General features: G+C 45.3%; 1 protein-coding gene across 1 annotated transcript; it reads left to right on the forward strand.

Moving 5' to 3' along the window:
• The first annotated feature begins 337 nt into the window (after positions 1-337).
• On the forward strand, positions 338-27984 carry LOC144178812 (centrosomal protein of 152 kDa-like). The gene is made up of 21 exons (XM_077706935.1): positions 338-595; positions 1295-1407; positions 3954-4033; positions 4912-4978; positions 6126-6384; positions 7566-7703; positions 8913-9052; positions 10119-10319; positions 11261-11408; positions 11555-11646; positions 11723-11802; positions 12788-12968; positions 13944-14045; positions 14130-14260; positions 15897-16025; positions 16935-17113; positions 18145-18308; positions 19356-19427; positions 19820-20077; positions 22848-22914; positions 23592-27984. Coding segments are annotated over exons 1-21 (3003 nt in total). The 5' UTR covers positions 338-594; the 3' UTR covers positions 23993-27984.
• The last annotated feature ends 7 nt before the right edge of the window (positions 27985-27991 follow it).

A 27991-nucleotide genomic window follows, 5' to 3' on the forward strand; every position in this document is an offset into this window, starting at 1 on the left:
AGTCCGAGGATTCCCCGAAGCATAGGGATACATGGGAAAATCGAATGCCGGACTGCTTTTCAGCAGTCCGCGGTGAGTCCAAGACTGTAAATCGAAGAGCCCAATTGTTTGAGGCATGTTTGAGGGCTTCCTCCATGTTTGAGGGTAGATAAAAACCGCAAGAACCCCCCCAAAAAAGCCGCTTGAGTGCGCTACCTGCCGTGACTATAAATAAGCAAAATTACTGCAAATATTACAAATGATATAAAAAAATAACGTAATAAAAATAGCTTAAATTTACAGTAAAAGCGTTGTATTGAATGAAACCTTGGTTCACATTCTGGCAGAAGAACTCACAATTACGCAACGCTCACGCAGATGCCGATGACTTCAAACTCTTGAACGTGTGTTTTGTTTCGCGCGAGCGCCCCGGTTCAGGTTTTTGTTTACTGTGTAATGACTGCTGGCGGAGCGCCTGTTCCCGATCGGTGTTTAATTTTTTTTCCTTACCGGGCCGACCCCGTTTGTGCTCGGTACAGATGGCTCATGCTGTTCCAGACCGTACACCTGTGGGCTGACGTCTTTCGCCCGCCATCGGGCTGACCGGCTGCCGCAAGTGAGCGTTCTTTTCACTTGAGCCGATCGTTTTCGCAGCTGAATTTGTGAACAAAATACATTCTGGCGAACACGCACGGCAATTGCTGGTACACTTTGCATGCTGTTAATACAAGAAAGCAGAAAGCAGTACGGCATATCGCGTTCTGCAAAGCGCGGGCTCGCGTAGCTTTCGCGGTGAGTTGCACGCGAGTGCCAGTCAACTGTTAGTTCACCCTTCTCTCCGCTTTGTAACACTAATTTTCGCTCGTGGTTATCGCGATTGGCCGACTTTTTTTTGTATTCGTTGGCTACAATAGGCACCTCGGTTTATGAAGCCCACGAAACATATGGGGCACGTTTGCAGCGCTTAGTTGTTGCGCAGTGAAGACACATTCCCGGGGGAAAGTTTGCATCTGCTTGGGAAAAGGCAACCGATCATCACTGCAGCCTGGGAACCGTTTTCTGCGTGCGGTCTCGTGAAAACACTTCTTTAAAATCGGAATCAATTTCAGAACTGGGAAAGCGATTACTTGACTGCAAAGCTTTGCCTGTACTCGGTATGGAACATGCACTAGTGACGGCTTCATCTCCCGTCAAACCGTGAGGCATGGCAGAAACGCGGCGAAATTTAAAAAGAAAATCTGTGTGTATGCTGTTTGTGCGTGTTATTTTGTTGCGCGAACCCCGTTGCTTTGACCCATGTCTTGATCGTTCCCAGTGGAGCCAGGGATGAGCTTGCTTGACGCCGCTGGAGATCTCAAGTTCGACATTGCCCGGGATCACGAGGAAGACGATGAGGCATCGGCAGAAGTGAGAAAAAAAGCCGAAGAGGTAGTTATTTTATTTTTATTCTTCCAAGTATCGGGATGAGGCAAATGGGGGGAGGGGGGGTCGCAGATATTTGCCCCCTGCTCTCACCCACGCAATTCCTCTCTTAAAGACACTGCAGTGAACACATGCCATTGTTAGTTCTTCAAGGTTCAAGCAGTGAGAATCAACCATATGCTTGTTTAATTATTTTTTGTTGTTAGATGGTAAACTTGTTGCAAAAATGATACATGAAGGCAGTTAAACTGTGGGTGATGAATTCAAGCTCTTTTTTTTTCTTTCAGGATGTCAGTAACAGTTTTACAGTGGTGGTATGAAACCAGCAAGGGAGTGAGATGTATTGAATCGTGCAAAACTTTAATATTATTAATGTGTTGAATCGTGTATGTATTGAATATACTGAATCGTGTAAGGATTCTGTGAGTGTATCTAGAAGCAGCCAACTGGTTTCTTGAAAGATTTTGTGAAAGGTAATACCCCTGCTACACTAGTGTCCGAATGGGATTACATGCGAAGTTGTGCTGCCTCACTGGGTTTTGAAATGTCATTTGGCTCAGATGACATTTGAGCCCAATGAGCACCCAGAGAGACATTTGTGGCTCTCAAATGCCATTTCTAGTACTCTCGCGCACAGCATTGCAAGTCAGCATAAACAAAAAAATATTCTTAATTGTGGGACTTTTTTTACTTCTTGTTCACTCAAATCATAATATCAAGATGTAATAACTCCATACTCAGCATTAGTGCGAGCAAGCGACAAACCAGTGTGGCCGGATAGCACAAAAAACTTCGATTGTGATTCAGAATTAAGCAAAAACAGTGTCAAAGCTTACGTTGTTTATAATGTGGTATCATTTTACTGCCAAAGACTGCTGCTAAATTTGATTGTTGCATTATTGCATGAAAACAGAACTCGACAGCAGCAGTGCCACGCAGCACGGTAAGTGATTGTTAAAGCTTTCAAATTCCATCGAAATTGTAGTGGAGCACGGCGGATTCTGAATGGCATTTGAAGCCCCCTGTGTGGGTCAAATGACATTCAGTTCGTGACATTTGGACACCAGTGTAGCAGGGGCATTACCTTTCACAAAATCTTTCTCAAGAAACCAGTTGGCTGCTCTAGATACACCCATAGAATCCTTGCATGATTCAGTACATTCAATACAGTTCGCTTACCTAAAGCAAACTTCTTTCAGCTGAATTTGAGTTGCCTCGCAAAAGCTACGTGTAAAATTTCACCGCTGATAAAGCTGGTCTGAGATGACACGTTAAACAGATGAACTGATCGACTTGCGAAACAGATTAAGAACGAGGAAAATTCCTTCAGCATGACTGCTGGAAATTTGTCGTTAATCGCAAGGGCTCACAAAGTTGCTGGGTGCCTTATTGCACATTGCACAGCAGTCTAAGGTGTCACAGTGATACCAGTTTATGAAGGTTTCCCGGTATATCAAATTGTAGTTGATACGCAGAAAGTTCTTACTAAGTGGCAAAGTAAACCTTCCACAGCTCACAACTCAGCACGATAAATTGGCACCTGTCTTGGGGTTGGGGGCGGGTCACTTGAGTGGGGATTGAGCAGTAGTTAAGTTTTCATCAATTGACAAATGTCACCTGATAAAGTCGTAAGTTATACCCGTGCCACACGTGCACGAAAAATGACATTAAGTGTTTAAGGCCTTAAGATAACGAATGTCATTAATTGGGTGGGCCATGGTACACACGAAAACACAAAGGCATTAAATGTGTTAGGCATGATGGCGATCATGACCAAACAGAGAAATTCACTCATATTTTCAAAATCTTTAAAGCGGAGAAAAATCTCTTACAAGAGTTAAAACTGTTTTTTGTGAAAGAAAACGCTATGAGAAATGCAGGTGTCTTAAAAATGGTGTGAAGTGTTTCTAAAAGTGGCTTCAGCAGCTGCCGTCGCCTGTCAGCGGTAGCCAAATCTGAAAAATTAAACCCGAAGAGTAATGCGATGTTTTTCCTTTTGCCGCTGTTCTAGTGAACTTCATCTTCTTCAAAACTTCGCCGCCAGCTGTGCACAAAAAAATCGTCTTGTTTTTATTAAGTTCAGCTACATTTTCGCATCGACACTCTGGTGCTAAGAGTTTCGTTGGCTTCATTTGGTGCTCATCACGTTCAAGAGTAGGCAGATTTAAGGCGTTCGCGAAGGTGAATGAGTTGTGCAGAACTCGGACTCCTTAAGCCAAAAATGACATTAGAACGAATGGCATTAGATTTTTGCGTGTAGCAGCGAATTAATGGCATTAGAACTTAAGGCATTAAGCATTATCATTTTTCGTGTACGTGTGGCACGGTTATTACAGTGACTTCACCTTCCCAAGTCACCTTCACTTCACCATGCTGTGCACAGTGTGCATCAGTGGCATTCGCCTAGAATTTTAAATATTGTGATCTAATTTTTAAGGGTTGCTTTTAATGGCTTATTCCGTAGGCCTTGTATAACTTTTCTTTTGCCTCTTACGTTTCATGTGCAGCAGGCTATAATGGTAAATTCTGACCAATGTGTTTTGATGTCATAGCTTCAACAGGCAGTTGCCAATGGGTTCGACGACCTGGAGGGACTGTCCGATGACTACGACGAAGACCTTTCTGCTGATCAGTGAGCTCTTTACTTACTTTCCGGGCTAACATTAATTCTGAGGAGAAGTAAGATGTTTGGGAGAGATGCAGCGATGCTGCTGAAGCGGAAGAGAGTGGCTCTTGTTTTGACCTCATTTCGTGTCTTCGCTTCACTTGCTTGTACAGTCCCAAAAGCACATCGTTATAATGAATTTGAAGTCGGACATGCGAAAATTGTTTCTGAGGAAAGTAGTTATCTCACAGAATTAAGTACAGCAATCCACAACTAGGATTGTGTGTGAAAGCCATAAATGTAGGCCCGTTGAAAGCAAAGTACAAGCTTTGTTCGGCCAGTGATAATGTTGATGTCGCTCTGGTAAGCTGGATGCTACAAAACCGTGGCATCTTATGAACATCTTATGTTCAAGCAGATCACTTTCGAAGGTGCCAGTTGTAATGTATATTCACTTGCAACAGACAATATCGGAATGATTGTTACAGCAGGCATTAGGGCACATGAAGTTCATTAATGCTAAATTTCTATTTTTAATAAACATTTGTCAGTCGACCATTGAGTTTGGATTCAACTTTAATTGAGGTACTTCTTGGCAACAGTACCTCCAAAGGTGCTTTAAATCTTTTCCATACTGTATCTTTATTTGAGTGAGAATTCGTAGTTTTGTATGAGTTTTATGCGTGTATAAGTGACACATTTAACTGCTGTATTACTAATTCTATCGATTAATGTTGATAACATGCCTAGAAAAAGTTATGGGGGGTGGAGTAAATGTTTTTATTGTGTCCTTTCTGAAAGACTGCATTTTTGGTTCATTGTTGATCACTCCGTTAGAGCTCGTAAAGAGCGAGATGTAGTAATTGGTCTCCCTCGGTCCATTATTAAGTATTATTTACTTTCAGGTATTTCAAACCTCCCGGGCTCATTGGATATGGAGGCGCAACATCCACCCCGATTACAGAAGGGCAGGTGAGGTGGAATTTTCTGGGCCTATATCGGGCCAGGCCTATGCTAGGGGTCATTACCACTGCTCACAAGTTCCAGGGCAGTGCCATGTCTTAACATAAACTAAGCTCCAGGTACCATATGTTGCCTTAACTCTCAGGGAGGCACAAAGGGATTTTTAAATGCACCTTGCCTCATTGATTTATTTGGAAACAGGTTCTTTGGGGCATTATGCAAAAGGTTGAGGTTAAAACCAGTGGATGCATGTATATGTGAGGCCGCGTGTCAACAGGCGGGTGTGTGACCCGCCGAGGAGGATGAAGAAACAGATGACGCCATGGCTCGTTAAGATTTCAGAAAACAGCGGTAGATATATTCACACGCGGAAAAACACACTAACAAAAGGAAACTAGCGAAACAAATTACAGTCAAATGGACTACACACACGCAACACGAAAAGCCACAAGTCTGACCAAAAGTTCAAAGGGAAAACGAGGTGACAATGCGCTCATGTTTCAGTCGACTCGACACTGTGCCAGGGTGACCTTGGTGAAGCACTGCATGCAGACCTCGAATGCATTGCTGGAGCGTGTTGAGGCCTGGAAAATGTGACGGGACACCTTCTCTGTGGCACCGGTCGAGATGCAGTGGCCGCACCTCAGAACATGGACGCGCGCACCTGTGCCTGGCCGGTGCCTGGCCTGGCCTGGGGATGTCAGTCATCACAGTATACATTGTACAATGAAATAAACCAAAGCAAGATTTAAGAAAATTGTCTAGCATGTGCACGGTGAAAAGAAGGAGCAGTCATGTTTAGTTTTTTTTTTTTTTCTTCCATTAATTTTTCTACCCTGGTGCAGTCTTGGGCCCCATGTACAATCATGCTCTGCTTTCTTGTGTTTGACACCTGCTATGCAGACTCATCGTTTCTACTGTACCGCACCATATTGAATTATTTTGCCCATTTTTCATTGTTTTCTATCATATGTGTCAGGGAGGTCACCTCAGTAAGCAGAGGCAAATCAGACAGGCCTTTTGGATTTCAGGTGGTTGCTGGGGTGAAGGGCAATGACACCTCAACAATTATCTGTACATCTCGGGCCAATGTGGCATTTCTCAGACTTCTCCGTAAAGAGCCGTGGGCATTGACCAGTGCACCGTTTTGTTGCAGGGTTACATGAGGCAGGCGTTCCCTTCTCCAGACTATGTCGTGCCCGGTCACCAAAATATGCCCAGCAGTGGCCAGCAGCACGACGGGTACACCCAGAGCTACACCAACGGCCTTGCACTTGGAGGTCACGGTCTCCATGGCCAGGGCATTGGGGATGAGTTCAACGGTGGGAGCAATGGCCCAGTTCGTCAAAACCTGGCTGTCGCTCACGGTGGCCTTCAGCCATCCCCTCTTCAGGCCAAGTCACTCGAGGAAATGGGTGGGTACTGTATTTCTGGGAACTAGTTGGTGGGAACTAGTTTTGGTGAAAGAATGAAGTACATCGCATGATGTCCTGTTTGGCACTCAATTCAACTAGTATCTAGGAAAAAAAGGGGTTGGGGTGACTGCCTTGCTCTTTTTAGGCGCAGCCTTTGGCGGCCGCATCGGGAGTTTCGTGGCGGTGATGGCAGTGTAACTGAACGAACAATGGGAAGACCAACGAGTGAAAAAAAGCAAAGGAGGAAAAACACAGGGCGAATGCTAGCAGTCGTCCTGTGTATGTTTTTTTTTATCTTTCTGGTGTTTATTCACCGTGGTGGCGCGGGATGCTTCTCCGACTGTACGGGGAGGTGTGGGCAGTATGCTGTGCCCGCACAAGACACTTGTCTGCGCGACACTTGGCAAAAATGTGAGGGGGGCGTGCATGTGACGATGATGTGCGTTCACTTCCAAAGACGTGAGTTGCGGTCCCTTCCTGAGACGCACTTCGCGCCGCCGACGCAGAGGCTCGCCATCGCTGCCGTCAAGAAAACCCATGAGTGAGTGCAGCGTCAGCGCACTGCAGCTATCAGGAGTGAGTGCTCAACTGCCAGTGAGGCAACCGGTCGTGTGCTTCGTCAGCCGCTGCAGCTAAACGAGCTGCCCGAGCGGAGGCTGTGCACCGCCGACGCTAGAATCCAGAGTCAGGGCTGTACATTGTGCGAGGGAACCCGTGCTTGTGCTTCGTCTGCCGCTGCAAATACAAATTTTCGGTAACCATGCAATTATGTCTGTCTGAAACTCCTTTGCCTCAACATATTTTGCACAATCAAAACAGCTTAACAGCTGCGCCCAAATTTCGCATTAGGGAGTATCGTAATTGCCAGCCAATTTTTTATTTTCACAAGACTGAGGGTGTCTTGAACCTCCTTGTTCCAATTTCCTTTTTCTTTTCTGTGAAATTGCAGGTCCCACTGTGTGCAGTCTAGCGCAGATTTTCATGGAACGCGGTTGTAGCATCTGTGTATAACCTTATGCATGGTCGGGGCCAAAGTTAGTGGGATGTGGTTGCAGTAATCCACATTAATTCATGCACTCTCAGGCCACTCCGCAGTTAGCTTGTGGTTGGGGGTGATGTGTCTTTCGCAGACAAGCCCCTTGTTTCATTTCTTGCGCACTCCTTTGCCTCATCCTTTGCAGATGAGTACATCCAGCTCCAGGTGTTGTACAAGGCACGGACGAGGGAAGTGGAGAGGCTCCAGCTTGACCTGGAAAACCTGAAGGAGTCCTCGAGGGCGGAGGTGTGCTCTCTGCAGGATCAGGTGGCCTCCCTCCAAGGTTTGTACGGTGCACGGGTGGTGTGCGAGCATTGTACACTTTGAACGCCGATCAGACAGTTCTTGTTGTTCTACTTGTATTCAGGTTTGAAAGCTGAGTATTCAGTATGTGCGAATAGTATTTGGTTCTGGCGAGATATTCCGAGGCACTACAAATGCTCAGGCTCAGAATGAATAATGGTAGTGTTGGCCTGTCACAGGTTGCAGTCTATCCACAGTGATAATTCTACTCTGATAACCAGTGACCGACGGGTTGGTCTTTGGTGCCTATCTTTGGACATTAGCAGTGAAGAAGAAAAGAGACAGATCTGTGCGATAAATGATGAGACAACCTCTATATAAAAGCTGGGCAAATTACAAGCAGGGTGAAATTATAATCCAACGGAATGCAAACAACTGAAATGTGCACGTAGGCTACGTTAAAAGTAAAAATGAAGGAAAGGCGACAAAAAGGTTAAAACAGCACTATACGCAACTGTGCATATCTAACAGAAAATAGCACCACGCCGTGTACAACTAATGAGAACCAAAATATAAGAGCCTCTAATGGGAAAATTCCAGTATGTGTTGTAGTGATTTTTTCCTCTTTCTGATTCATTGTGGCTCAAGAGCACCTGCGCTTTTAAACAGCCTCACATTTTTTTAAAATACTACAATAAAAGGTATTCCTTATTTGTGTACAGTGGGGTACAGTAGAACGTCGTTGATATGTTTAAAAAAAAACATGGGGGAGAAACGTACTATCCAGGAAAACGTACTACGGGGAATTTTTAGTGCTCACAATTGAGAGTTGTACTAACCAGGAAATTGTGTGAAACTGGTTCTAGTGTATTGGTGCGCATGTCTGCTTTCAAGCAGAGTTGGTTTGTCCCGACTACGAACAACGCAGTAAAGCAATCCACAAAACATGGAATTAAGGCAGTCTTACTCCATAGGGTGAATGTTTTAAAACTCTTTGCTACTTTCAAAGCTAACAAGCAGTGCAGTGAAGTTTTGTATGTATTGCGCCCAGTTTACCAGAAAAAAAAAATTGTTTTTCGTTGGGGTACCAATGTATTTGTCTTTTTTATTTGAAGGATTGATTGTATTCATGCTTGCACATTCCATATCAAACAGGCTGCTATGCAGATTGCATATTAGTACATTGCTAATTTGTTGTTTTGCACACTGCTCTGATTCTCATTTTCATTTTCTTTTTGTTTTCTTGCAGCCAGTGTACAGCGATATCTGGAAAATTACAATGAAGCCAGTCAAGCCCTTGCAAGCAAGACGAGCGAAAATGCTGAACTCTCAGTCAAGCTGGTCACGCTTCAGAGCCAGCTGGAAGCTGAGGCCAAGTCCGGAGATGAGGTTGGTTTCTGAATTGTCGCGAAAATTTTTGTGAACTTATTAAAATGTTTCAGCTATAGCTGATCATGTTGTTCATGTCTGTGCTCTTCAGTTTAGCACCGTTTAGGTCAGTTTAGCTGATTGAAAGAAAGATGCGTGGAAGAATAACTTGATCACACACCTGAAATTGTAAACGCGCTACAGCAAATAGCAGGCTTCTTTGTGCGCTGTATACAGGCTTTGCTGGGTCACAAAATACTAGATGCAAACTGTCTAATGGTCATTAAAATTTAGGAGGAGGAGGAGGTAGCCTTTTTTGTGGCAGGAAGACTCTACGTCAAGTGGGGGAAGCGGGAGTAGAAGGTGGGTGTGTATATATATTGTGATTGTATGTGCCTTACGCGAAAGGTGCTATGTGTAAATAAAAGGCGGTAGAAAGTGCAGCGGCTCTCCGCTGTAAAAAAAAAAATGCATCTTATTCCTCACATTCTTCAGCGCTTGCATGTAAACAGTAGCTTCTAGTGGCCTCTTACACCTGTGCCTTGGCCTTTGGTGACACCACAATATCCTTGTTGTGTAATGTGTAAACGTGGGAAAAAATTAGTTTTATTTTACTGCATATGGGGCGTAGTATTTTAACAGTCGGTGCTGCTTATGTGATCTCTGTGGGAGCGATAGCATTACCAATACAATGGCTGCTGAGCATTCGCACGCAGTAGACATGACATGTGGAGGTTGCATGTTTAATCTGCTCCTGCAGCAAATGTGGGTGATTGGGGCTAGCTAGCACTGAGCTCCGCGTTGAGGAACAAGCTAAGCAGACGCAGATCGTTCTTTTCCTCGTATAATGATGGGGATTTGTGTGCGTAATAAATTATCGATGCACCTACCGATTATTTCCACGGCCTTGCACAGTGGGGTGCAAGGGGCACAAAAACTGCCCGCTTAGTAGCAAAAAAAAAAAAAGGAAGAAGGGAGCGGGGTGGGTAGATGGCGGTAGCTGTACCCCGTCTTTCCCAATTCCTTGTGGTGCAAGAACTGTGTGGTGCTGAGCTGTTTTCTGTTTGTGTCCCCCCACCATGCGCAGAATGTGCAGAAGATGCGGGTGGCAGAGGCCACCATCAAGATGCTGCAGGAGCAGATATCGGAGCTGAGTGGTTCGAGCAGCCTGGTGCGGCTCAAGCGCGACTACGAGCAGCTGCTGCAGACGCAGAAGCTCAAGCACCAGGACGAGCTGTACGGCCTGCACGAGAAGATCGACCAGCTCACCAGGAGCCTGGCCGCAAAGGTGATTCACCGGCAGTCACACTGGGAACAGTGCCGTCCAGTGACTTGATGGATTCATTGTAGGGTTTAATGCGCCGACGCAACGCAGGTGATGAGGCGCGTGGGCGCCGGATCAATTTTGACCATCCGGGGATCTTTAACGTGCGCCGAAATCTTGCACACATGGTCGTTTTCACTTTTCACCTCCATCAGGAAAGCGGCCACTGCGGCTGGGTATCGAACCCGCATCCTCGTGCTCAACAGCACAACGCCTTAGCCACTGAGCCACCGTGGCAGGTGCTGTCCAATGAGGTTTGGACACAAATGCTTGCAGGTCCATTGATGAAAGTCTTTCACTTTCAAACATTGGTGCATGTTCACTGTTTCAGGTATTTTGCCATCACCGTAGAGTTACATTACTGTTACTGCAATGTTAGTGTAGCCTGGTTAAGTTATACCAATCTAGCAAGGTTGTCAACACTGGATGCTAATGTTCTAGGGTCATTGAGAAGTGCCCATGACCCTCAAACACAGGTGCATGTTCATTATGTGAGATGAACTTTGGGAATGGCGGAACGTTGTTCTTGTGCATTGTGTTGATCTGGTGCTCGCATCACTCCCTTCTGTATCAACATGTAGCACCGTAGATTATAGTTTCAAAGCCATACTCAAGGGGGCTGTAAACGTGTCAGATCAGTTTGTTTGGCGCGTTTCAGCTGATAAGCACGCATTTTTCGTGGCAAGATTAGGTTAAGGAATAACATTTCCTTTCATTACCTTCATTGCATAATCTGGTGTCGTTGGCTATGATGACACACTAGCGAATTCACAGGGTGGCATTGAACAGATCAGAGACATTTAGGCGTGTTGTAGTATCAGTTCCTGCCAGAATGAAAGCAGAGCCGATAACAACCATGAACTAAGTTTCCTTGCGATAATTTTGAGCTCTGCTTGTGCCCGCAGGCTGAAGAAATGCAGTTATGTAAAGCCCGCTTTGAGGAGCGGGAACGGCAGTTTGAAGCGAGGCTTCTGGAGAAGGCTGACACCATCAACCAGCTCACGCAGTCCCTGACGAACAGCCAGAAACAGTGCCACCAGTTCCTAGAAAACAGTAAGTCTTACTATTGCTGCTCAACTCGTTCTTTGTGTGGGCAACTTTACTTCGGCGGTCTTCTTTTCCTGAAGTAAAGGCGTACTCTCCTTCAGGTTTATAAGAGAGCTTCTTTTTTTTTTTAATTTCATTTGTTTCGGTTTTAGGCACGTCTGCAGATTCGAGGCAGCTGCTGCAGCAGTTCCAGCTTCTTCAGGAGGAGCGGGGCAAGGAGAGGCAGAAATTGAAGCGGCTAGAGGTCGGTTCTTTGTGTCCCCGTTGCACACCCTTTGCATTGCGAGCAGGCGACTGATGTCGTCGCACCGTTGTCTCAGGAAGGAGTTGATGACCTGTACCGGCTGCTAATAATGCCCAAGGCCAGCCTGGCGGCCCGTAACCCTGAATTGTCTAAAAGGTAAGCAGGCTTTCTGCAGGCATTGATTTGCATTTGGGCATGCATGTGCTTTTTAAGGAAGAGCTTTCTATGCCTAATTGATGGCATCCAATGTACTGCCAAATCCCACTGCAGGAAAGCAACTTACACTATGGGTTTCACAAAATCAGGATGATGATGATAAGCAAAGGCACGTCAAGCACCTCAAGAAAAAAACACTTTATCCGTGGTTGGAATCGATCTTAGGTTCCTTGTGTTATGAAGCCAATGTCTATCCGAAACGGTCGAATAAGCTTCGCATTTTAACTATCTTTCTCTTAAAGAAAGGGGCTTTTGCTTGCATAGTCAACTTTAATTTTTCTCTTTCCATTTTTCATTGATGCTCTTCCTTTTCAGATTTTCACACATTTTCACACATATGCGTGCATGGCACATGCCTAGATCTGGAATTCTGTTTCTCACTTTAAAGTGGCAGCTTTAGGACGTGCTGCGTGAAGTATTGTCCTAGGAGAATTATTGTGCTCAGACTTCTGTACGTTAGATTGTATCGCATTGGGGTGAATGTTGGCCATAATTTTTTTTGTTTGATAACGAACTTATTTGAGCTTGATTACTTTACTTTATGAGGAGCTTAGCGGAGCTTTATTGCTTTGTTGAAATTACCGTGGAAGTGCAACAAGAGGGAAAGTGTTTCATCGCAGGGTATGTAGCCCTAACTTTGGTTATTGGTTGTAGCACCAGAAATTAAAACCCTCATGCACGTGCGCGCGCTAAAATGCCCAACAGTCAAGATGGAATAAAAATATCAAGGGGACCGAAATCAATTCTAAACTCACTAGTGTGGCTGGCACGTATGACGATCGGAGTGTTCTTTTCCTGCCGGCAAAAAAAAAATTGGTAGATTTTACCTCCTTAAAAATTTTTTTTTTGTATTTAAGACCTGTTTTATTCCTTCTGGGTAAGTTCAAGTGGGCACCGCACATTCCCCGCTCATCGTTTTTCACAGTGATGACAGCCTGGCAGCCAGGTCATCCACCAGATCAGCACATGAGGACCCCGAATCGAAAGTGCACTTGTGCCAGCGGGAAGTGGGGCACCTTCGGTCCGAGGTGCTCAGGGCCAGGGACAGCCTCTCGCTGGCCGACCGAGACCTTGGCGAGCTCCGGAGGAAGCTGGAGATGACCGAGGTTTGTCTTCTTCGTGTGCTTGTTTTCACAAAACTGTGACTTGTTCTTATTTTGAAGGCTATGCTGTGATGTTAGCAAAAACAAAGGATTGTTTGGAAAAAAAAAGTTTCTCGGGAGACATTGAAAAGGCAAATTAATATGCTTTTGTTTTACCGCAAGTATTGAACCCTTCACAGTTTTCTTGTTGTTTGCATGGTGATGGAAAACCCCTTTTCGCTCAGAGACTAACAAGTAGTTGTGGAGTTAATTTCTCTCCCATGTCACAAGAGTCTGGCAAGGCTGAGGAGGACTTTCTGGCAGCAGAAACTTTGCTGATCTGGGAATCCCCAGAAATAAAAAATGGCCTGCATCACTCCTCTTAGTGCTGTATTTTTTTGGTGGCTGTTTCTTTGCCAGCTTCACATAGTGCATAATGAACAGAAATATGCATCAATTCACTGTATTCGTATACTAGAGACCTTGTATGCCCTTAATACAAATAAAGTCGACCGCATTTGATTAGCTCGACAGGGCCAAGTTGCTTTAGTGAATCTTTGCTTTCCCTCTCTCCTTAGATTGCCTATGTTCTCAGTCTTGTTGACCATGTTTTGCGAAGCTTTATTTGTAGTCATTTTAAGCTTAGTTTTATTAATATTCTCACCGGTACTAAGCGACAAGGTCTTTCATAAGGAAAAGGCTGCCTTGATCTACACTGCTGATAGGGCTTCTTAAAAAATTGATGTATTTGTGCCAAAATTGGTCAGACAAGCTTGAAAATGCAATGATATGCGAGTGAGGTAAAAGCAAGTGACTAATGAGATGGGCTGACACCAGTGGCCGACGCAATGTAGGGGAGGACAGATCTGCTTAATTAATCACCTTTTGAACTAACATTAAAATTCGTGCCCCCACTTCTCTGAAATTATCACTCTGCATCCGCTACTGGCTGAGGCACGTGTGGCTGGCTCACTCAGTTCCAACGCATCCTTTTTATAGAATGAAGTGGCCAGGCTGCAGGAGAAGCTTCAGGGCAGGGATGGCTCGGAGACGGAGTCCCAGTTCCAAGACCTGAAGGACGAGCTGACGAGGCAAGTTCAGGTGAGGGCGCGGAGAAAAGAGAAAGGAGAAAGTAGCCGTTGCTTGCTGCATGCTGAGGACCTTGTCTGATTTTCTTTTTCACAGACCCTGGAGAACAAGCTGTGCCAGACAGAGGCAGCCTACGAGCGTCTGAAGTTCCAGGAAAAACAGCTGTTGCTGGAAAAGGAGATGGTCATCAGGTCCTGTGCGGAGGACAAGGCACAGGCCATTGACACGTGAGCGAGCGATTTCGCCCTAACAAGGCTCAACTGCCTCGTCTTTATTTTGGGCATCCCCTGGTAAGGATACATGTTGTATCCTTGTAGGGAGGAAATTCTGTCGTGTGAGTAGTGGGCGCAGGCGTTGCATTAGCACTTAAGTTTGCTTCACTGTAATAGCACCTTATGTGCTCGGGTGCGCCCTTCACCGGCAAGGCGGTGATGGCTGGGCTTTGGGGGCTAGGTAGTCGCATGGCCAGCCAGCCAGATACCATGAAGAGGGTGAAGTGACCAATGAATGCTTCTCTTGAAGAAGTATACTGACACAAAATTTTCGTGTTACGTTTTTTTTTTTTTTTTCACTGTTATGGGTGCCTACCAGACCACTAATCATAGAATGGCACATTATACGGTTGGTTGCAATGTAAATAATTATTTACAACCTCGTTTATTCGTGTCAATTCCGGTTTAGACGAAACCAACACCGCGGCGGCCGCCATGACAGGAGGGCGCTCGTGACGTTACCATTCTCATCGCACCACTGCCAATGTGGACGCATGCGTGCCCAGACAATACCATCTATAGACCGGTCGTGGTCTTTACCATCTCCATGCGTCAGTCCCAAAACCAGTGATGTGTGATACACACTCCGGAGCAGCGCACGCCAACCGTAGCCCGCGCATTGGCCACGTCACGGGGGCCCCCACATTGGCAGTGTGGGGCCATGAGTAGCAGGTGGCGTCATGCTGGTGTGGATCGCTAAAGGGTATCCGTTCTGAGCTTTGTCATGCGCGCGCACAGATTAACATGAATTTAAAGTATGTTATACTGACCGGTTACTGTTGAAACTTTCTCGGAGACATTTATATATACAAAGGACGCCTTTTAATTAGTCATCTCAGCTTTGAGATTTCGTGTCAGTACTCCTTCTAAAAAAATGTATACAGTAAAAGCTCGTTAATTCGAACTTACAGTTAATTCGAACTGACGCCCTGGTCCCAGCACAGTCCTGTATATTTCAATGGGGGAAAACTGCCGATAATTCGAACGCGTCGGTATCCAGAACAGCTAATTCGAACTGGGATCCCCTGGTTTCCATCGCTCCTGGGCAAAGAAGTCGGCCCAGGAGTGGGCTCAAAGCAGAAGTAATCGAGCGATTACTTTTAATTTTGATCAACTCGACCCTGTCACGTAAATAAACGTGTTTTCAAGCATCAACAGTGTCATTATTTCAACATTAGATCAATTGATTTTGTTCGCTGTTCGAGCTCCACTAACATTATTCACGAAATCACTTGCCAAAAACGTGTGGTACTAGCGCCTAATTCGCGATAACGAATCCAGAGGTGGCTTGATTGTGTTGTGCCCGCGCAGTATGGCACGATGTCCATTCGTTCTAGCGTCCACCTGCTAATTCGAACTCCGCTTAATTCGAACAATTTTATGGTCCCCTTCGGGTTCGAATTAGCGAGCTTGTACTTTAACAAAGTCTGCTTGCACCCACATATTGAACAAGTGCAATGCTTCAACAAGTGCTAGTGCTGGTGGTGCTGGGCTTAGTTGGGCCTGAGTTTGCCTTGTGTGTTATTTTGCGTACAGGCAGAGACTGGTGGCCTGAAAAATGCGTTGCTCTTTGTGTGCTGTGACTCCTCAGGTGCAAGAACTCCATCTTGGAGATGCACCATGGGGCCATGAAGAGGCTGAGGGAGGAACTCTTGTCCTTGTCGGAGCGCGAGAAAGAGCAGATAACACGGGAGTACGAGGCGAGAATACAGGACCTCAAGTGAGTAGGATGCCCTTGGAAGGCTCACTTTTGCAAGCCCTGCTAAGATGCTTTTAGAAGCACGTGTGCTTCTTTTATAAGCACCTTTTTTCCAGCTTCATTCTTTTTTTGCATTTTATTCTTGCAGTAAACTTGTGCACGCGCTAAATTCTAGTTTTGTACTACAAGAGAAGCGCTACAGTGTTGCTAGTTTTTCAGTTAAAAACATTACCGCGAAAATCTATTTTTATGGTTTTTCTCTTTTTTGTTTTTTGACACTAGGTTTTGCAATGTCATTTTTTTTTTTTAATGAGTGAAAGTTTAGTGCCTGCTGCAAAAGCCAATAAGCTGTCAGGCCTCGCCTCTAGCGTGGCAGCACTGTTTGTGAAAATGGATGAAAATTCCGAAATGGTGTCCCTTTTTATCACGGTGGACTCACCGTTTATCCACCTAGTTAGCTATGCATGTGAAAGCGGATATGCCATAGAACATTTCAAGCTCACTTCGAATCTAGTTCGTGGATCATTCAAATGAACATGTTGATTCGTCAAAGTATTTTAATTGGAGGAAGTTCTGAACGGCTTGTGATGCATGCATAAGATGCATGAGGCTATTTAATTTGAACAAGTTTATTAAATTAACCATTCTTGAACAGAAAAAGTGTGTGTCTCGGTATAAAAACTGAACCATGGTGTAGGGTGCACCTGTTACAGTGCTCCACTCTTCTGGTGTTTGACCAGTGTGACAGTAAGTGAAAAGTTTCACAAGCTATTTAAATGAAAGGGAAAAAAACCTTAAAAGACATGTAGCGGTAATGAGCTGTCCTTAGTTGGTTATGCACTGCTTACCTACGCAGACATCAGTGTGGAACATGTGTATGTGCATTGGCAAATCAGTGATGCACTGCTATTGCTATTTTTTTCGTTGCAGTTCAAATTACAGCTCGCTGCAGCAGACCATCAATGATGTGAAGGAGCTCTACGTACGGTCCTGTGAAGAGAAGCGCCAACTCGAGGCCCACGTCAAGGAGCTAGCTTCCAGGGAGGAAAATGTGAAGCAAGACGTGGAGCAAAAGCTTCATCACGAATTTAGAGGGGTTCTACAGAAAGGTGAGTGCGCCTATGCATTCCAGTGGGAGATTGCGGTATCTGCTCTTCTTCGAAGGCCGTGCTTCTTTTCGTCTTTTCTTTTTCTCTCGATGTGGGGACATGCACATAGAATGAGCTTCAGCTTCTGGACAGTAGCTTTGTTTTTACATCCACGAAAACTTGCTATTGATGCGGCTGTGTTGATGAAATTGCTTCTGTCATAATAGTGAGACTACGGGGCTGCAGTCGAAAGAGTCTCTCGCATTTCTTATTTTTCGTTGCCCAGATTGTATAAGAATCACTCGACTGGTTTTTTGTGGAACGGGTGCTGTGATTCTATTGCAGCGAGCCATGGGTAAAGTGTTCTCCCTAATTCTAAGAGAAAAAGCTGAATTTAAAACAGTTAATTTTGAGGCAGGCATTTTTTGTCATTTTTGTTTTTCTTTCTTTTTGCATTGTTTTTCTCGTTTCTGTTTTCAGCCTTTGGCTGCTACAGTTTTTTATGTTGTAGGCATTTTGTAATGGAAGCTCTAGAACAGTGATTTTTAACAAATGTTATGTGGATTCCTTCTCGACTTGCCATAGGGATTGAGGATTAGGGGGTGTGGGATAGAAAGAGGGAAAGATCCTGGAATCTGGGTGATGCTGACATGTGGCTCATTGGCAAAGCAATTTGCTCTTGCACCCAAATGTTGTGTGCAGACTTGAGTATTATGTGCAAGTTTAGTGCATTTGATTTCAGCGCAGCTGTAGTGCAGTGTGGGAAAGTCAACTAAAAGTGCATCCTGTGCGAAGAAACCAGCTGAACGTGAAGGTTTTGTGAAAAAGCCAAAATTTCGCGCAATTGCCAGAAGGCGGCATGGGAAACGGAAGGGAGAGAAGTGGAAGGCAGAGAGAGGGAAGTGAGCGCATTGTGAGGGCTTCGCAAGCCTTCCCATGTGATAGTGGCATGGCTGCGACATTCCGAGAGCATCCTTTCGTAACGCCAAAGAGCGAGCGATGCTAAGAAAGCAAGTGAACTCTGGGTGTTGCTTGCCCCCCCACCCCCCCAGCACGGCCCGTGTGGGAGGGCGAGATGGTGAAGAAGTTTCGAGAGGAGCTGGAGCGGGAGAGGCAGCGGTGGAGGCACGAGTTCGACCAGGAGAAGCAGGCTGACCTGCTGGCCCTCAGGGAGCAGCTGGCCAGGGAGCAGTGCAGGCAGCATCACTCCGACAAGGTGAGGGGGACTGAGAGCGCTGCACCGGATCCCAAAGACATAATAAGCAAGAGGCGTCACTCCCAAAGGTGGGAAGTGAGCATGGGGAACAAATGTTGGTCGTGGACGGACATTCTGGCTGTGGTTCATCAGAAAATGGGCGCGGCGCATGATTGGAATTATCGACAACAGCTGCACGGGGCAAGCGGCTACGGTGAGCGTGAAGGGATGGGAAGGAGAGCAGAGGGAGGCGGAACCCTGGGTGGAGGGGTGAGGTAAAGGAAATGTGGGGCCAGTCTGTGCAGCTGATGCTGGATAGGAGTGTGTCGTAGTCGCAGTTTGAGTCAACTAGACTGTGTTTGAGTTAACTGGACTAGACTTGAGTCAAGTAAAAAGAATATCTTACTTTTATAGGATTTAGTTCTTAAGGGCAGAAATCGTGCCCAAGGCAGCTATAGGCCTCTATTGTAGTTGCTTCTGTGCAGTGAGCATGCTCATAGAAGAAAACATGCTTGTGACTTATGTTACTCTCATAAATTGATGATATATGGCAACAGTGGCTGTGCAGCTTGTCACCCCTATTATTGACCTGCTGAACAAAAGTTCTTTAAATTGCTGGCAGGCTACATCAAACTCCCTGGGCCTACATGACTGAGGTATTTTTTAGTTTCATTGACCTGTTCGCTAATATGATGGTACAAGTGGTCTGCTGTGGCCACAAATCTTAACTGTGGCACAGTTACACACTTTCGGGCTGCCCTTTTCCATGTCGTCACCATGTTTGCCCATAGCATTGCTTGTGTGGTGTTCATCTTTCTGGAGTTGCGCCGTTAGTGTTTCCTGTTACAGGCCCGGTCTTTTTTTGGTCGGTTTTACCAGAATTGGCCAGAGGCCTGTTTGAGGTCACTATTGCAAGATTGCTACCGGCAGCTGAGTTAATTAAGGGTGCTAGCACAGCACGTTTGCATACTACTGTAAGAAAAAAGTTCAGTCTTGACAGGGTACTTGTGAGGCAAATAGCAAATAAAGCCTGCTTTGCCGTTTTTAAAAACATGCTTCTTCTTTCAGGTGGACAAAGATTTCGAGGAAGTTGAGGCCCTGATTCGTCAGAAAGGCCAGGAAATCGGGCAGTTGAAAGAGGTACGCAGTCACTTTATGCTTTAGGTGTTCTCTTTAGTGGAGCTCCCATAGGTCTTTTGCCTCAGCATGGGGCTTGCATGTCTTGTGACAATAGCAGGCTTACTTTCATTGCCCTTTCAGCGTGCAACAAATCATGCTGCGATCAACCCTCTATTGTTTGGCGGCCTTGTTAAATTGAATTTTACGTCATGTTCCATTGGGGCTTAAAGCTCTGCATTTCGACTTCAATTAACTCAACTTTCCGCTTAACTCAGCCAAATGTTAGCTGTCCCACCGAGACCGAATCGCCGAGGGCCGACCGATGATGCTTAGACCAAACAATTTCCCAGGTCCTGATTTGGCTGACCCCTGACCAGCACATGGTGCTTTTTGTGCAACCGGTTTTTCAACAGGTAGCGTCCCAGCTGCAGGCCCAGGTGGAAGGGAAGGACGCGGAGCTGCGGCAGGCGCTGGCCATGGCGTCGGAGCGGGAGTCGCGGCTGAAGCAGAAGCTGGTCAAGTTCCACCGGAAGCTGCAGCAGTCGGACCGCGAGTGCAAGGAGCAGCTGCTGGCCCAGGAAAAGCAGCACGCCGACAAGCTGGCCACCCTGCAGGCGCAGCTGCAGCGCCTGCACATCCAGCCCTGCGAGGGGGACAGCAGCAGCGCCCAGGTACGCGCAGCTCTGGTGATGTGGGTCGCTTGTGCGAGGATGATGGACCACTGCAAACGCATTGCAATTTCCATACCGGAAATTTTAATTCCTTGACCTTGAGCGATCCAAGTTCTCTCGAAATGCGCATCTGCGGTACACGTCAAAACGTGTGCGGTTTCCCTCAGGTTCAATGGCGGGGGCTTCCCTTTTAGTGTGGCACCCTTCCAGATTTGTAATTATATGTGTACAGTCTAATCCCGCTACAGCGAAGTCCGCTTCAACAAAATATTTCCAATTCCCCGTCAGCTAGCCATAGAAGTCAATGCAACAAAGTCCTCGCCACAACGAACCATTTGTCTGGCTTGCTTTCGCTTCAACGAAATTTTCGATGAATTGGGCTGGGTTTGAACAATTATATAACAATAAAATAAGCATAGCGCCAGCTATTTGTAACTTTTTAAACATTCAGGACGCTTAGTTTCACTGAAAACATGCGCGGTGCGCCCACACCGCCACCCAAAACAAAACAAAACAAAAAAAACTCATAGGCGGACGCCATTGTTTGATGGTGATAACGATGTGGCTGGCCGTCTTTACATGAGGCACAGGCCCGGTTCGCCAAGCCGGAGCTACAGCCAATCTGTATCCAATTGAAATCGCACGAATGTGCTCCGCTGCTGGTGCGGCGCCGTCATGTATGCGTTGTGACTCGTGAGCAGCTGCCCTTGCGGTTTTCCTGCTACCATTCTTCATACCCAAGAGCAAAAATCATGTTTGCGTGTTTGGTCTTGAAGCCAAGTCATCCTATCATAGTCGCGAGCGCGCGGTCATGTTTAATGCAAGCGCGCGCGTCTTGCCTGCCAAGGTCAGTAGCTGCCGTGCCCTATCAGAGGATAAGATAACGGCACTGCTCCTGCCACAAGCGAGAGGGGGGCTTCCAACCACCTAGCAGCTATCTGCAAGTAATCATCTGGGTGGGCACGCCTTTATGTGCAGCAATACCTTTTGCGCCTGCATTTCTTCACCCCCCCTCCGTAACGCGTTCTTTGCGTGCAGTGAACACAGATAACCATTGGTATGTTTGTTATCCGCATAAACATGACGTTATTGCGTGTCACTCCTTTTTCTAAACATTGTTTTTTTTTTTTTCTGCTGCCAATGATGCGGAAACATACGGGGCTATTTTTCGGGCCTTTCCGTGGTGTGTTGGGGCGGATTTCGCCTCAGCGAATTTTCGCTTCAACGAAATTTTTCGCGCGTCCCGTCAATTTCGTTGTAGCGGGATTTGACTGTAATTGCAATTTTCATATCCCCCAGGTCTGGAGTATTGCCTGGTTCTGCAGATGTAGGCTCATCGGTTACCAGCGAGGATAAACTAAATACTAGGTGCAATCAACCATTATCTGAATGCTGCCTGGGACAAAAATCAAAGCAGTTCCACTCAACGTGAAAGCTGTCTGAAGTGCAGACCAGGGATTCGCCATAGTGGCTGTGGTGCTGTTCTCCACTCTTTGCTACCACTCCTCGCGCTCTTCCCCTCTCGGTCTCACTCTTCGCTTGATGAATTGAACAAACATCTGTTCAATGCAATTCAATTTTCCCGCCTTCGCAGTGCTCGTGTGCCTTCCCCTGGGACAGCTCACATCCTTTTCTTTATCTTTTGTTTCTTGTTCTGCCTGGAACAGCACGAGTGGGAGTTCACCCGCCGTGGTGGCTCAGTGCCTATGGCGTCATGCTGTTGAGCAAAAGGTCGTGGGTTCGATTCCCGGCCGCGGCGACTGCTTTTCTGGTAGAGGCGAAAAGCGAAAACCCCCGCGTGTTCGAGAGTTCGGCGCACTTTAAAGATCCCCAGGTGGTCGAAATTAATCCGGAGCCCTCCACTATGGCGTGCCTCATCGCCTGTGTGGCGTCAGCGCGTTAAATCTTACAATCAACGAGTGGGAGTTCTATTCTTTTTGTGCTTGTTTTCACCGCACACGTTTCTGCTTTTCGGCGCCATTTTGAATGTCTCAATATTTTCTCTTTCGCAGCCACTTTTTTTTGCTTAAAAAAACTAGCCCAACAAGCGTTCCTAACTAAATGAATGCGGGGGATAGCTGGTTAAGTGCGTATATTTTACCTCAAATGTGCCTGCAGCTTTGTTTGTGCGAAATAATTGGGACATGTATGACAAGTGCCAGCGGTTCCAGGAGTTTCAAACTGTTGTGCATATATTTGTTCAAGTACACTTAACTCTTGGTTGGAAGGCTGAATCGAGGGACAAGTGGGTATCTTTTTGAAGCCTTTGTTTGGGTCCGTGACGCCGCTGTGGTGGCAAGGTAGCGTGACCGCGGATGAGCTACGATGACAAGCCAGGCTCCTCAAGTGCTCTGCACTTTAAAAGCAGCACACCCTACTCGGAACAGTATTTGGTTACTTTTGTTGAGTATTCGGCTGAAGCCCCCAGTCGAGATAGGCCTTTGTACTGCAGTTTTAACGTAGAGAAATGGGGATAAAAGCATAACAAGAGTACACAAAAAACACGTGGGTACAGGGTAAACGCTGTGTGTAGACACAATGTCGGTATAGACATGCACCTAAATGAGGGGTGCCACTGTAAACTGCCATTAAAACATGACGAATACAGAGTGCATGTGGGTAGCATTTGTGCCTTGAAGGAGTCAAAACAAAGAAGCACTCATGCTGCAGAAGGGCAACTTTTTGCGAACTTCCAGAAATGGAATTGTTATTTTTCAGAAAGGAAAGGTGGCAGCGTTTCCCTTGCTCTTTATTTCTTTTTATGTTGCAGAAGAACATGATTGATATGATGGACAAGTGGAGCGGATGGTTTGTGGACTGCCTGGACAAGGTCTACAGTAAGTGCAATGTTTCGGTTAGGTGCATTTTCTGTGGTACAGAGTATTTTCCTTTTCATAGTTTGAAGAGTTTGAAGGTATATTCGGCGATTTTTTAAATCTTCAAGTAGGTTTTTAGTGTGGAATGCATCTTTTGGAGAACGTGTATGACGCTACCAGTGATGCCATGTGGGAAAGCTTCTCAGCTGTGCAGATTCGGACATGAAATTCAGAATGGTGTTAATGAAAACGAAAGATGTTTGGTCTTTATGTGGTGAAAGCTTTATTGTTCAGAATTTTATGTAGTAGGGGGAACAACTTCCACCTGGTGGTCATGTCATTCTAGGCATACAATTTGTAATTTTGCCGAAGGTACATTGGAGCGGAGCTTGGGTAATGCAAAACCAGAGCTGGCCCTGTGTGTGGTTAAGGCAGGTTAAGCTGCCTTTTATAAACTCCAGTCAGGGAAAAGTTAATTTACATTTTTTGTTCCCAAAGTAGTGAAAACAATTTGTCCCGTTAATACTAATTACGGTTTCTTGCTTGCACTCTAATTTTGTAAAAACTTCTGTGCCAGTTTTCAGATCACCAACATTCTGTTTGGTGTGTTTTCACCTAGCTTTTGACTAACTGTCAGTTTGCTTGTATTGGCCATGTGGAAAAAAAAAACTGTTTGCAACGTCCTTTGCACATCGCAGAGGACATCTGCAGCTACACCGACCAGGCGGCCAAAGCCAAAAGTTGTGAGATGCGCCAGCTCTTGTTGGGCTACCACCAGTACCTTCTCACGCAACCACGGTCGCTGCCGCAACAACCGGAGCAATCCCCGTGCGGTGACGAAAACATTCCCCCACGGCAGGCCTCCACGCCACCGCTTCAGCGCCTGCCACAACCACGGCCGAGGACCACGCCTCCAGAGAGACTGTTCACCGGCAAGCCAGGACAGGCGACCTCAGTTCCGGCATTTCGTCCTGTTTGGAGTGCCAAAGAGCCGACAACAGCCAAGCCGCACTTGAAGCCGCTGGAACTGGATCTGTCCGGTGTATCGGACGGGAGTGTGTTTCTTTCGCCGCCAGCTCCAGTCGTAAAAACGTCGTAGTGTGTAGTCTTCGCAGCGGGACATTTTGTGGACGCGTACAGTGCAAGTGGGTGCTGAATGCATTGCCTTTTATCTAACTGTTAGAGGTGCCTGACTTTTGTGAAGTCAATGGATTTTTAACGGTGTTAGGTGCTCACGTGCCAGTGGCGGTTGTCGCATGCCATAGTTAAGTGCCAGTTGAAGTCGCCAATATCAGAAAGTACAAAGCTGCCTTTGGTGCAGCTGGTGTTGACGTGATGTTTTTAATGAGTGAGGCGGCGCCTGTTCAGTCTTTAGTGGTGGCTACACCCCATGGTGCCATCGTGCGTTTCGAAGGACTGTTTCTAATGTGGAAGTGGAAATATTGTTTCCGTGCTTGGATCAGAAAGGAGGAATGGGCTGGATGTTCCTATTTTGAGTTTGGGGCTGCACTTTTGAGGCCCACTGAAGCTCTGGTTTGATGTAAATACTGTTAAGTCCTGCACAGCTGTTTGGAAATCCAAAAAAAAAAAAAAATCTCTATACTGGAACTTTCACAGAACACTACCATTAAGTTCAGTGCATGCCTGCTGATGTCTGTGCTACTCCTCATCTTGACTTGTTGGCTGCAAGGCTGACACACAACTGTAATTAACTATTTATGACGCCAGTTCATGCATGAGGAGGCAGAAATGCTCACCATCAAATTCACTTGCATGTCACAAGTGCAGGTGCAGCTCACACGTTGCTTATTTCAGCTTGTCAAGGTCACTGTATCTTTAATTTGGTCATTTTCAATAGCGCAAAGAACGAGTGCGATGTTTTTATGGCATCTTCATGCTGAATTTAGCTAAAGACAATGTTTCACTGCGCTACCTTAGTGGGGAGCCTACCAAAAAATGCTACAAGCTCATTTTCCCCTTCAAGTGTTTTAGTTTTCTTTTAAGCTGATGCATTTTTTAAGCTCTTGCAGTCTGGTGTAGCTGGAATTCAGCTTGAAATGGTCACACGTTAACTGACAGTATTGGGATTGGGGTGACAGTGGTTAACGTTTTCAGCTTGCGTGAACGAGATAGATTTGCTACCTAGCTGTGGGGGATATATTTTAGTCGGAGCTAGGTGCTACAAAAATATTTGTTAATTGATATATTGTCACGGATTGATATAAAAAATAATGCGCTAAGGTCTGACAGACAGTCTGGGTGTTTCTTTGAAGTATTTAAAAAAAAAATTAAATTTTAGTGTCTTTTTAATTTAGCAGGGAGACCGCAGGGTGCATACAAAACGTAAAGAGCTGTTGCGAGTGTTGGAGGTTGCTTTTCAAGTATCCCTTATTTTCAGCTCATTTTGGCAAGGATTATGGTCCTAAACATAGCCAGTAGCGTGCAAGCTAGCCGGCAGCTGTATTTTTAGGTGAACACTTGTGCGAACAGGGTTGGAGCCCCTGTTAACGGATGCCTGGTGGCCGAAATTGATTCTGAGCCCTCCACTGTCGCACACCTCAAGTTCAAGCTGTAGCCTCGTATCATGGGACTGTAAATTCAAAATTTTTGTGAACTTGCAACAAGGTCGTCGTTCTTTTATTTGCTTGCATGAAGACCCCTGCCCCATTTCAGTCAACTGGTTTGTGATGCCACAAAACTAGTGCCACCAGGCACAAATTGGAACGACAGAAGGAGCTCATTGTGTTTTTACACTGAATAGGAAGAGCGTGCTGTTGAGAGAAATGAAATAGGTGTATGTTTGCCATTTTACAAAGTTGATTGTTAGAGGGAACATCGCCTTGAATGCAGGTACAGGAGAGCAAAGGTGTTGCGATTTGATGTAGGGGGAAGGCTAATTGCTCATAACTAAATTAGCATTGAGGGCATATTTGAGCAAATTGTTAGAGTCGAAATGTTCCGTGGTGTTCCGTAGCTCTGTAGAAAACCACTTAATGGCCCCCTTAGTTGCATTGCAGCAGTGTCAGGGCAGCAAAGTCACAAATTTCTTTTTACTGTTTGAAAACCTAGGTAATAGTAAAGCAAGCACATTTAGTGCTTAATTTTAGTGCATTGTACCCAGAGATTTTGATTGCATTGATTCCAAAATTGATGTTAGTCTTAGTGATTACAATGTTTCTGTTTTTGTTTAATTTTACTGCTGTGTCTGAACTCGGGCCTTGTACAGGAGTGGTATTTTATGTTTAGGCCAAAATTTTTTTTGGTATTGGCAGCAGTACCCGCTTGTTCTTTTACTGAAAAGATTGTATGAGCCCTGCCCATTTGGTTGTTTGTATTGCTTCATTTTTAATATGAAAAGGCTTATGTGTGAGATTTTGGTGCACGTTCAAAAAAACTGTGCTGGTCTAACACGCCAGATGAAATTCCAAAGTGACACTTTCCTTCACAGAAACTTACTCCACCTTGGGGATTTTCCCTAAATCTGGTCGATTAACACCTGTCCTCACTTCAAGTTGTTGATCAATTCGCTCTCGCGTTACAAACGACTAGCCTCATGGTTAGCTCAGTTGGTAGAGCGACTGCTCCGGTTAAGTGGTGGTCCAGGGTTCGAATCCTTACTTCAACTGCGAAGTTTCTGAGGAAGCTGTATAGCTTTCCTTTGTAGCCGTACGGCTGCATTCAGGTGGATGTCACACTTTCCTTCACAGAAACTTACTCCACCTTGGGGATTTCCCCTAAATCTGGTCGATTGAAACCTCATTGTAAAAATTTTTACTGAGAAGGCTGCTATCATTCAAAATTGCAAACAAGTTGAAGTTGAAAAGCACATTTCTAAACAGCTGTGCTGGAACTATATTTGTGTGCAAATGTTCTCTTGGGTGTTCTCTTGGGTGTTGTATGTGGTACCACAACTATTGTATAAAACATGTTTATGTAATTCTAATGGGAGTTGGGCATCAAAAGTGTAAAGCTGCTGTCGTGAACTTCTCTGCTTGTTACTATTTTCATTTAACTAGTTGCATACTGATGGGTGTTACATTGCTCATTCATTCAGTCATCACATGGCATCATCACGCATACGTATCTCACAAAGCACATTAAAGAATTTAGTGTTCTTAATGCACGGAAAATTTGTTTTTGATGCTATTTATGGAAGCAATGTGCCTACATGCGTGCTCGTAATGTTGTTGGTGTTTCGATGCACAGTGTGATCTCACTGAGACAAAAAGAAGCATGCTGTTTTTATGGGTCTAGGGTTTTTACTCATATTTCTCACATTTTTGTTTGTTGGTGCTGTCCAAGTTATTTAAAAAAAATTATCGACAATTTAATTTTTAGTTCCTTCAATCAAAATCACAAAATGTTTATTTAACGGGGTCATGTTTGAGTTACTGCAGCTGTTGAAAAGCCCTAAATGTTATAAAACCTTTTGGGTGGAATTAGTGTACTTTCAGCGGCAATTTTCTGGTCAGTCTGCTTGAATTTCAGCTGGCAGAAGGGTTTCCCTTGGCTGTAAGAGACGGAATCACACTATTTGTGGTAGGTAGTACAGGATAGCCAGTTTATTTAGAACCCAGTTTTAACGAAGTACCGGCTATAAAGAACAAATTTTCGTTTCCTGTTATCATTTGCACATATTTTATGTGCAGATGTAGCAAAAAACGGATACAACGAAGTGATTTCCGTTCCTTGGTATAAGTGGGCTGGACTGTAGTAGTACGAAACTTTATTGAGCCATGAAGCAGGATTAATGGGACGGCGAGTCTAGTGTTGCAGTATTTGCGTTAGATTATTCTTAATGAACACTAGTAGATCTTTCCTACCTACTAGTAGGAAACTAGTAGATCTTTCCTGACCTACCCTCATTTGTTGTGTGATCCTGAATGATTGGAGCCCTTTATTTCTGGTTTCGAGTTATGCAGACTTGCGGACAGTGTTTCACCTCTGTTATGAAAATGTTTCTTCAACTTTTACATATTTATTTGCGTTTGATAATCGCGGGGCCACATTGTGCCATTTTTATTTCTTTTTCTTTTCCTGTCACCTCCGACGGAAGTGGAAATTTTAAATAAACGTATAAACGCAACTCAACGTTCCT

Source organism: Haemaphysalis longicornis, unplaced genomic scaffold (genome assembly GCF_048455015.1).
Source record: "Haemaphysalis longicornis isolate Haplotype H1 unplaced genomic scaffold, Haemaphysalis longicornis Haplotype H1 scaffold_4, whole genome shotgun sequence".
In the NCBI taxonomy this organism is placed as follows: domain Eukaryota; kingdom Metazoa; phylum Arthropoda; class Arachnida; order Ixodida; family Ixodidae; genus Haemaphysalis; species Haemaphysalis longicornis.